The sequence below is a fragment of the Quercus robur genome, chromosome 4 (assembly GCF_932294415.1).
Source record: "Quercus robur chromosome 4, dhQueRobu3.1, whole genome shotgun sequence".
Lineage (NCBI taxonomy): Eukaryota > Viridiplantae > Streptophyta > Magnoliopsida > Fagales > Fagaceae > Quercus > Quercus robur.
In genome coordinates this window covers 56,386,230-56,398,099 of record NC_065537.1, presented here as the reverse complement: position 1 = coordinate 56,398,099, position 11,870 = coordinate 56,386,230, and the positions used below count along the sequence as shown (strand labels likewise).

The following is an 11,870-nucleotide window of genomic DNA, read 5'->3' as shown; positions in this document are numbered from 1 at the left end:
ATTGGATACTGGGGTTTCCTGAACTGAATCTTCTGCACGCCCATTACTGGATGGTGGGGTTTCTTGGACCAAATCTTCTGCATATAGTAAACCATTATTAGGAATGAAATTTAAAAGTTCACAATTAGAGAGAAGTCACTATATATAGCTCAAGTGCTCAACTAACATGATATATGTGATCTTTGTAAATGTGGACATTTTGATACTTAAAGAAACTGATAATAACAAATAAGTTGATGTCTCTATCTAAAAGCTGTTTTTATCCCTTTCAAAAATAAAAAACTGTTTTTATCCAAAAAATTTATGTAAGTTGGTGAAGATGCTCTTAATCACATGATTTGCATATAATTCAACCATATTACCTATAATATTGAAAACAACATTACTGCCAGTGTCATGTACATGTCACGTGGTTGAACCTCTAGGTAAGGAGTTATAATTGTTCTGATTGAAAATCCAATGAAATGATTAAAATGACAGTGTGTCAAAGTTGAGGAGTATTTAGCCAATTAAAGAAAAAAGATTTAGGAGTGAAATTTGATGAATGCCCTAAAAGATAGCAACATATGTTACGTGAGTTTCACTCACTAGATTCTGAATACAATGTTTTAGCTAGAAAAGGTGAAACTAGGGCTAATCAACTCATTAGAAAATATTAATAAAAAAACCAAATCACATACTTGATCCTATTTACCGTTTAAAAATAGAACAAAATTAAAATGAGTTTTTAATACTTTATCGTACAGAGTACAGATAACCCAATGTGGGTGTTAGAGATTGTCACTACTCACTAGTCATTGGATAATCACAAAGCCAAAACAAATCCTACTTGGATTAATATTGGAGTGGATAACTAAATGTTTATTAGGCATTGGTGTATCATATTTTTGTTTTGAATTTTGTTTACATATCAGGGAAAAAAATTGTAATTTTTTACCATAGTTAACTAGAATCTGGCATATAATTGATTGTCCCCAGCCCCCTTCCGTATTTTGTTTCCTTTCTTATTGATTTATCTATCAATTTATAATTCCATTCTCTTTTTAAGGTGGCAAGCATCTGTAGATTTATATGAATAGAGTAATAAACTTTTGGAATTTGGTCTCCAGCTTAATTTTCAAAGTTTAAAACAATGCATTGATTGCATAAGCCTGGTTTATAGACTTGTTTTGGACATCAGGGAAAATCATCAAGATTTTGGCTGGCTCCTTTTCTTTATAAATTGATTTTTATTCTTTTTGTTGTCCTACCACTAAATGCTTTTTTTTTTTCCAACATCTATGTATGCTTAAAAACGTTGTTTGTTAAGCTGCAGATTGCACATCAACCTAGCATATATGCCCTAGACACTCTAGGTGTATTGGTTCCAACTATCTTTGACATAGAGACAAGACTGATACTAGCTCTTGCAGATACAATACTCATGCAAATTATTTCTCTAGAGATTTCTTTATAATTTGTATAGTACACGTGAATCTACACACTTGTATACACACAGTAAATCATGCATGCTTTTTAAGAATAAGGTATGCTAATCTTGCTTGAAAGTTGGCTGTTGTAAATAGACAGAAAAAAGCTATTGATATCTCCAACTACTACTACTGCTATTAAGAGAAGCATAACTTGACCCACCTTGAGTCAATTCAGTCACAACAAGGCAACTAATTTCAGCCTAGGTTGGGTTGGGTAAGGGCTAAAAATTTCACATATTGAGCTGTGCTGGTTAGGGATGAGACTTACATGCTCTTGATTACCACCAACAAGCTCAGGTTGCCCAAGTTGCAGCCTCTAAAATTGAGCTTGGCATCTTGAGATATTATGAAGTATATGTACGTGTGTATACTGATCAATAAAAATAGTATATATGTGTAAACCAGCCTAGGTTGCTCAAGTTGCAGCCTCTATTTTCAGCTTGCATCTCAAAATTTCATCAGTCTATATATTACATATATTAAACAGAGTGTAGAGCCCAGGAAAAGTGTTTTGGTTCAATGGAATTTTGGTGAGCCAAAACAGTGCATATTGCCTAATTGGTTTTGTGAGAAAAAAATAGCCCAGGAGAAGGGCTGCACCAATATGATGAGAGACTTGCAGTGTTCAAGGAATTGCTAGCTTCATTTGTCTCAGTGATCTGATAAATTAACATTAGGGAGTATGGTTTTGTTGAGTCTTGGACTAAAAATGAGAATGAACTTTTGCAATCTGTATGGGATGCATAAAGTTGATTCATTGGTCATAAGAAATAAGTCAAATTAATATTTTAAATAGCAGGCTTTTAATTTTTGCTCACACATTTAATTGCTTATGCATTTATTTATTGACAGAGATAATTTATATGCTTGAATCCTCTTTAATTTTGTATATAGCCGAAGTGCAAGTCAAATTTTCTCTAGAACACTACGATCAAACGCATGTATACATACATTTTCATGTTTTTGACATTATTAGGTCTATTAATTAAAGAAAGTAGATGCTTTGTTTAATTTGCTCACTATCCAATGATGGTTGATGTTTTGTGGCTTTATGCAGAGAAAATGTGCAGCAATTCAAATATCTATTTAGACCTTATTAGTCATTTGATAAGTAGTTCTAATTTTTGATCCATTAGCACATATGAAATTTGCAAATGCAAGTGATTGAGTCAATGTTTTCTGGCTCAGTTTCAATGGTTAAGATACTGATGCATTGTCTCCTTTGTAACATTCTTGCTGGATTGAAGGATTTAGTATTTTAGTTTGCTTAATTTGTTTTTGGTGGATTAAGAATTAGATAGACCTTTTTCACCTCAAGCATGGCTGCTTATATGCCTATAAAAAAAAAAAAAAAAAAAAAAAGAAAAAACAACCCAAAAAAAAAAAAAAAAAAAAAGACATAGGCTACTTATACTAACTAATGAACCTCTTGTAGTGGTAATCTATTATGGTGTCATTTGAAAGCTACTGAAAAATTGTCCTCTTTTGCAAGCTATATTGTGTTGTCCTTTACTACAATTGTTGAAATTAAAGTATGGAAAATGCTATAAGTGCCACCAATTTTACAAATAAACAGTTTGCGAACCAAGGTAGCAATTAATGTGATTGGAACCACATCAACATCATGATAATTAAATTTCCAAATTGCTATTATTTTTTGTTTTAAAAGTTGACACATTTGTATCATCACTCTTATAGTATTTCTGTGAAATTGAAGACTAAATTTATCCAACTAGAAGAGAGAGGGTTCCTTAGGAGCTTATGGCTAATATTTATTCAACTTCTGACTATTGTCTTCGGATTTCCATCCACATTATTTGACATGGCAATGTCATTGTCAAGTTCTTGTTGCTTATCAAGCATAATCATATTTCATTTTTGTCCTAGTATGCTTAAAAACGTTGTTTGTTAAGCTGCAAATTGCACATCAACCTAGCATATATGCCCTAGACACTCTAAGTGTATTGGTTTCTACTATCTTTGACATAGAGACAAGTCTGATACTAGCTCTTGTAGATACAATACTCATGCAAATTATTTCTCTAGAGAGTTCTTTATAATTTGTATAGTACATGTGAATCTACACACTTGTATACACATAGTAAATCATGCATGCTTTTTAAGCATAAGGTATGCTAATCTTGCTTGAAAGTTGGCTGTTGTAAATAGACAGAAAAAAGCTATTGATATCTCCAACTACTACTACTATTAAGAGAAGCATAACTTGACCCACCTTGAGTCAATTCAATCACAACAAGGCAACTAATTTCAGCCTAGGTTGGGTTGGGTGAGGGCTAAAAATTTCACATATTGAGCTGTGCTAGTTAGGGATGAGACTTACACGCGCTTGTTTACCTCCAACAAGCTCAGGTTGCCCAAGTTGCAGCCTCTAAAATTGAGCTTGGCATCTTGAGATATTATGAAGTATATGTACATGTGTGTATTGATCAATAAAAATAGTATATATGTGTGTGTAAATAAGTTTCAACAGTTTGTAACCGTTGAAATAAGAATTTACTTTAAAAAAAATAAATAAAGGTTTCGCTCTTTTACATTAATCAAATTTTAATAACCTGATTCAAAATAAAAACATAAATATAATTGAGCAATTCCAAATTGACTATCACATTCCACAATATATATCACTTTTGATTTTTTTTTTTCTTTTTTATAAACCAAGTTTTCCAACACTAACATTTAGTTAACTTTGGGCCAAACTTATTAACTAAATCATCCTTCCCTTGAACGTGGTTATTTACACCTTTAAAAAAAATGTACAATTTTTTAAAGCATTATCTAATTTATGATATAACTCTTTTTCTACACAATCAAAAGAATAAGTTCATCTAGATGCACAACAAACCAAAAGGAACACAAAAAATTAAAAATTACATTGGTCTCTTAAGTTTTATTCAAATATGGAGTTTTGTTCTGATTTATTTAGTGCAATTACACTCCTTCTAGTTAACTTCATTACTTACACTATGTATTAGTGTGGTAAAAAATTCATTACATCGAAGTGCTAAGAGACCGGAGGTTAAAGTAATAGTCTAGTAATAATGAGATATTTTGTAGTATTTTATACTTATGGTTTGAACTTCTAGTATTATTGCTGTTATTATAAAGGAGGTGCCTATTTTCATTTCTGTACGAATAATCTACACTGTAAGAATAACTACCTACAGAAGGCGGCTGTGTCTCATCATCATCATCATCATCATCTCCTTCCTCCCATCTTGTGTGCTCAGCATCATAGGCGGGCCTTAACTCCTCCTGCATGCTGTCTCGTGAGCGTGATGAACCTTGGCTAACTTGTACAACTGTCAATGGATGGTCCCTTTCCATTCCTGCAGCAAACAACCAAAAAATTAGTTACAACAGTAATAAATATCAAATGTTACATTTCAAGACATGTAAACTACTTGGGGGTTGTGACCCAGCATTACTAGTATGGGCGGCTTGCAGCTCCTCCCCCCTCTGTCGTGAACTTGAGAGTCCTTCGCCAACTTCTACAAGTGGCAATCGGCATTTCTTATCCATTCTTGCGTCCAACAACTTTACAAAACAAAAAAACTATTAATTATAGACAACAATCAATTGCATAAAATGTAAGTGAAACAAACTGGGTAAAATAACTTATTTTAATATCTAACAATATATACAGACATATATCCAAGTTTATGATCTTCTCTTTGCCAAACACTACAACCACAACGAAATGAAACCCTAACACCACACGAACATATATCCAAGTTCAAAAGAAATGAATTTCAAATGCAATAGCGAAGAGGGGAAGGAATTGGATACATAATAAGTAAAAATTAAAGGAATTAACAATATTAAGAGGAATTAACAAATTCAATTATACTACATAGAGGCATTCCAACTAATTCATGAATGAATACGTTTTCATTAACAACTGTAACATCCAAACACATAATACACCACTAAACTATTACACTACTCATCCTTGGTGTACTCATCCTTGTTGTCATCTTCATTGTCAGACTCATCGTCAATAAACTTATCTTCATTGTTTACTCCATGAAGATCTCTTTCAGCAATGATGGAGGCATCAATTGTCATTCCCTCTAGATCATCCTGAGCCCGACGAAGGTTGTCACTCACAACCTCATTAGTACTTATATTGTAGGGAGCATTTTTAGAAAAACTATTTGTGTCATACTCCTCACGTTGGGGACCAACACCAGCATCAAATGCATCCCTAGCTTTAGTTTTGAAAATAGCATACCAATCCTTGTGGCTTTTATCTTCCACATAGAAAACTTGTGTAGCTTAAGGTGCTAAGACATATGGTTCATCCATCACTTTATCCCCACCATGTATGAAATGTGTAAAGTTCACCATAGGAAACCCAAATTCATCAGTCCTATATCCTTTCCTATGTTGGTCATGAACCCATTTACACTTGAATAACACATGTTTGATATTGTCAGAATAATTCAACTCAATTATATCACTTAAAATACCATAGTAAGTATTGCCCCCTTCAGTAGCGACACTAACTCCACTATTCTGCGTTTTCCTGTTTGCCTCATCATTTACACTCCTAAATTTTAAGTCATTTATGACATAATGCTTGAACCGCTTTACATAAATATACAGCCATTTGGACCATGCAACAAGGGTATCACTAACTCCCTCCCTTTCCTTATCAGCACCAGTGAGGGACATCACCTAACATCAGTTGGCCAAAATAAAATAATTCATATCAGTACAATTAATCATAGTTGAGATAGTGTTACAAGTTTAATAAGTTGAAAATGTCATACGTACGTGACCCCTAAACCAAGTACAAAACTTCTCCATGTGGTGCTTATATATAATGGCATCGGAAACATTACGAGTGTGGCCTTTTTGAAGTTCATCCTCTATCAATCTTTTGTGCATCCTGTGCAGGCAATTGTATTAGGGTTAATAGACCTTACGTACATTGGATTGACGTGCAATTATATTTGTATACGTAATACTTACTCACGAAAGTGGTTGATGTTTTCGGAATTGAATAAAACGTAGCGATGGGCTTAGGTCCACTCTTTATTGTTTAGTGTCATGATCGAAACCACCTCCGTTGACTCCTCAATCATCCAGGTCGATTGAATATATTTTCAACTCCTTTCATATACCGTGAACAAAATGCTAAGCACTCCTCTACTATGTATCCTTCAGCAATAAACCCTTCTGGAACAGCTTTATTTCGTACGTAAGACTTAAGACGTGAGAGGTACCTACAAAGGAATGATAAGATTAATGATTGGCAATGGTAATTCGAACACGCAAATGAAATTGGAAGTTGATCAATAATATTACACACATCTTACCTCTCAATTGGATACATCCAACGATAGTGCACTGGACCACCAATCTGAGCTTCAGCAGCTAAGTGCATGACCAAATGTACCATCACTATAAAGAAGGATGGAGGAAATATCTTTTCCAATTCACACAATGTCACTGCAATGTCTGCCTCACTAGTCACAATATCTGAAACCGTGAGGGTTTTGGAACAAATTTCTCTAAAGAAGCAAGCTAACTTTATCAAAGACCTAGTAACATGAGATGGCAAAGACCCACGTAATGCTATGGGAAAAAGTTGTTGCATCAATATGTGATTATCATGACTCTTTAAACCAAAAATCTTGCGTTCTTTCATATTCACACGGTGTGAGATATTGGAAGCGTACCCATCAGGCACTGTTACGTCCTTCAAAACTTGCAAGAAACCATCTATCTCTGATGAAGTCATATGAAAACATGCGGCCGGTATGGTATACTGATCATCACTTTTTCGTTGTAGGTGGAGTTCACTCCTTATCCCCATGTCCGCCAAGTCAAGGCGTGCCTTGTAATTATCCTTCGTTTTATCCTTCAAATTCAATAGTGTGCTTAGTATATTGTCCATCACATTCTTCTCTATATGCATCACATCAAGATTGTGTGGTGATCCTCCCAATAAGGCAAGGTGAAACATATACTCCTTTTCTTCCAACCACTCTGGTCTGCCTCCCTTCTTCTCTTCCTTTTTTTTGTCTTCCTTTTTTTTGTAAGCAAGTTGACATTTCCTACCCAGACAACGTCCAAGTAAATGTTCAGTTTCCACAATAATGTCAGATGTGACTGGTGGTTCAAGAGCCAATCGAGTATCATTAGATCCATCAAATGACATACCTTCTTTGCGGAAATCGTGGTTAACATCCAACCATCGCCGATGTCCCATGTAACAGAATTTGCGACCATTTCTCAAATATTGAGACTTGGTCTTCACGGCACAAGAAGGACACACCAACTCACCTTTGGTACTCCAACCCGACAAATCTGCATATGTAGGAAAATCATTTATGGTCCACATCAGTACTGCACGCAATTGGAATACTTCTTTTGAAGATGCATTGTATGCTTGTACTCCAACATCCCATAACTCCCTTAGTTCTTCTACTAACGATTCCAAGTACACATCTATAGCAATCCCTGGTGAGGTAGGACCAGGAATAACTAATGATAGAATCAAAGATGACCGTTTCATGCACAGCCAAGGTGGGAGATTGTAGGGGACCAACATGACAGGCCACGTACTGTGACTAATACTCATAATTCCGAAGGGGTTGAACCCATCCGCAGCTAATCCAAGTCTGACATTACGAGGGTCAGATGAGAAGTGTAAATGCTTATTGTCAAACATTTTCCATGCATCTGAGTCAGCAGGATGCCGCATTACCCCATCATCAGTACGACCATTAACATGCCATTTCATAGAACTAGCCAGATCGGGTGAAAGAAATAGTCGCTGCAATCTTGGCTTTAAGGGGAACCATCATAGGATCTTCGCATCTTTCTTCTTCCCCTTATTGGATGAAGCATGCTTACTAGCAACAGATGCCTCATTTGTTTTCCACCTTGAAGCTTTACAACAAGGACATGTCTCGAGGTTAACATTTTGCTTCCAAAACAGCATACAATCATTGGGACAAGCATGGATCTTCTCATGACCCAAACCCAAATCTCGAACTATCTTCTTAGCCTCATAATGGTCCTTTGGCAACTTAGCGTCTGAAGGAAGCATATCCATCAGGACTTGAAGCAACAGAGTAAATGACATATTTGTTCAACCACACAGAGTCTTCAACTGGAACAACACAACAATGGCTGAGAAAATGCTAAATTTTGTACAACCTTCATATAAAGGTTTGTCTACATCATCTACCATCTTGTAAAACTTCTTGGCGTCGTCATTCAGACCTTCAGCCGGATGTTGCGCAGTTGGACCTTCTTCCATTGGTTCGGGTGGCATTTCATGCGGGGGGCACAAATCATGCAACATTCCAGGAAAATCACCATATAGATTTTGGGTTTCTTGCACATGAGAGGTCCCACATTCGGTAGCCAGCGTAGCAGCCACCGATTCACCATGAAATTTCCAAACTTTGTAATTTTTAAGCATCCCCAAAGCCCAACAATGCTCATGTGCCACATTTAGTGGTTGTATAAGCAAATTCACACATTTCACACAAGGACATAAGATCTTCCCATTGCGCGCGGATGGAGTGGTAAATTCCACGAATTGGTTTACACCTTCAAAATATTCCCTTGTACCCCTCCACTTCTCCATCCAACTTTTGTCCATTGTGATACAATATTTACGGAATTTTACCTACACCAAGATTTGTTACTACAAAGATACTAATTATTATAATTACATTCATTTGTCATTTGTTAAGAACAGACATACCCAAGTATGCGGCTATTTTCTTAGAACATATAACACTTGTCCTAGACTAACTCAATGTGATAAGTTGTAAAAGTAGTTAAGCATAAGTGTTTACAAAATATGAAAACAAATACCGAATTCATGTAATTGTAATAATTATTAAATACTTCATAATTATTAAGTCTGTAATACCATGATGCTCAATTACTTGGGTCATTGGCCAAAAGTGAGTTCAAAACATTTTGGTTGACAATTTCATTCGTAATGATGTTGTTTGAAAATGTGTCGAGTAACCAGTGTGGATGCAAGAGTGTGATATTGGTTTCATACCAAACATGTGCTTCGAAATGACCTATATGAACGTAATACATCAACAATGCCTAAATAAAGGACTCATTTTGTTTGCTTTCTGTTTTATTGGGTGTCATCGCAAAAGTAAATAATGCAATGACAGCCAATAAATGACAAAAAGTTGGCAGGTTTTGAAAAGGAAAGTAAAATAATGGGGAACACAACAACCATTATAACCACATGGCAACAACTGAAACATATTCAAAATCTACATATTAGCTTACATGACAACTATCATCGAGGTCGGTGTGACATAGAAATCTACTGAAAAATCATGGCATTATAGGCACTTTATAATACCAACTAATCAAGTAATTTAACTAAATCCACTGTGATACATCTATGGGTTTGGACACTCTGATAGCATGAATAAGATAAATTATGAAGACATAGTTACATTGAACTTAATTATCTTTAGAAAAAATAACAATATTTTCTTCTTTATTTGTCAAAGCAAAAATGTGTTTAATTGGGAATCTGATGCATTGCACAAGAGATTGTACTTAGGTTTTGCCCTAAAAATAATACTACTATGCATATGCATGACCAACTCTAGGCCTAGACCTAAATCTCCCTTGCGTCAAAAATTTGAAAAGGGTCCTATAGGTTGTCTAGGCGGGGCTGGCTAACAGGGGCCAAGGTTTTGGAAGGGAGGGGCCCAACTATTAAAAACATAAAATATACCTACAAAAAAAAAAAAAAAAATTGGGCCAGGGGAGGGTCCGAGCCCCCTACTAGGTCCATCCCTGATAGAAAATCATGTACTTTAACAACAAGACAACTAAATATCCAGAGAAAATTCAGACCTCCCAAACAAAATAAAAACCATTCCATCAGCATACTATTTAGTGACATGAAGTTGCAAAATATTTCTCTTTGTATGCGAAATAAGCGTAAATTATGGTTCAACTTCAACCTGGTAGCGAATGTCAGTTTTTGATGCCCAGTCTGGATGAAATTTTCACACGGCTTGTTTACTGTTTGCATCTGAAATTAAGAAATAATTCATATTAAAGAACATGAAAAGTTTTATATAGTAAGTTGTAACTGTGGCATATATAATGAGAGTTAAACCAAACTCAACCCTTTACATTGGATGACACTAGTGTCAATAACTCCTTAATAATTGATATCTACTCTTTTTTTATTTATTATCATATAATTTGTGTATATCTGCTATCTATAAAAGATAATTAATATAATAAAAAATTACTAGGCTATAAAACATATGTGGAAACCTGGGTGCATATATATCTACTTAGATTTTACTTAATTGTTATAGCAATAATATTCTAGCTAGCTAACTAAATAATGGAGACTCTAGGGGCTACCTATATATATATATATATATATATATATACACTAGAACATGCCATGAATTAATGAAGGTCCTTTTTGGTACCCCTTGGCTGATTTTTGAAATAAATTTGTACAATTGTATTTAATTTTGTTGGTCTTTCATTGAGAGGACCTGTGTTGTTTTGGATCCATCCTTCTCAAATATTCTTCGCCTCAGAGCATAAAATTTTGTTGAGTGCTACTTAATCTCAACTCAATCATGATATTTACCTAATCTTGGGGTAATTATTTCATGGAGAAACTTCATAACCACTACATGAAAATACCTATCTAGAACTTTGTAAGATGTCAGCTAAGATGTAAGCAATTTTGTTTTAATTCTAAGGTTACCTTGGACTAAGGAAAAGCAAAGGTATTTTTCATGCTTTGTAAGAAATTCATTAGTTTTGCATTATTAGAATTATTATGGAGAAATGACCTACGAATTGTTTTACAATCTGTTGGGTGCATAACATTGGCAAGTAAACACCGGAAATTAGTGTGCATTTGTAACAGCTATTTCTTTTGGTTTATTTGTTTATATGTACAACTTTTAAAAACTTTTTTTTATAAATATTAAATGTATTACTTTTAACAACTAAAATCTCATGTTACGCTCAAGGTGAAATATAGCTAATGGACAGCTAGGGAACCGAGGACCATTATTACTCAAAGGAAATAGAACATGTACGGAATTTTTCAGCTTGGCCCTTCAATTTTTGTCCTTGGTTTGATCTAAAATTGACTAGCTAAAATACTGAATCTCCTAAAAAAGGTTCTGTACTGAATCTAATTATGATTTTTTTTTTTTTGTAGGAAAATATAGCTAGACTAGCTATATCATGTTTCCTTTGCCACATTGATTCGCCATAAAGCTGGAAGATTCTTTCTGTTTTGTTACAGACAATGAGAAAGCGATAAATTTTGAGACACATATGATGAAAATGTTTATTACAACCTAGGTAAAAGTTTGAATTTTGTTT

At 34.6% G+C, this 11,870-nt stretch overlaps 1 protein-coding gene across 1 annotated transcript; it reads right to left on the bottom strand.

Annotated features, from left to right (window-relative positions):
• Nucleotides 1-5,432: 5,432 nt before the first annotated feature.
• Nucleotides 5,433-8,244, bottom strand: LOC126722213 (uncharacterized). The gene is made up of 5 exons (XM_050425358.1): nucleotides 6,815-8,244; nucleotides 6,620-6,721; nucleotides 6,270-6,384; nucleotides 5,963-6,170; nucleotides 5,433-5,743 (listed from the first exon to the last, which is right to left on the bottom strand). Exons 1-5 carry the CDS (start codon nucleotides 8,242-8,244, stop codon nucleotides 5,433-5,435), a joined length of 2,166 nt encoding a protein of 721 aa, XP_050281315.1.
• Between the last annotated feature and the right edge of the window lie 3,626 nt (nucleotides 8,245-11,870).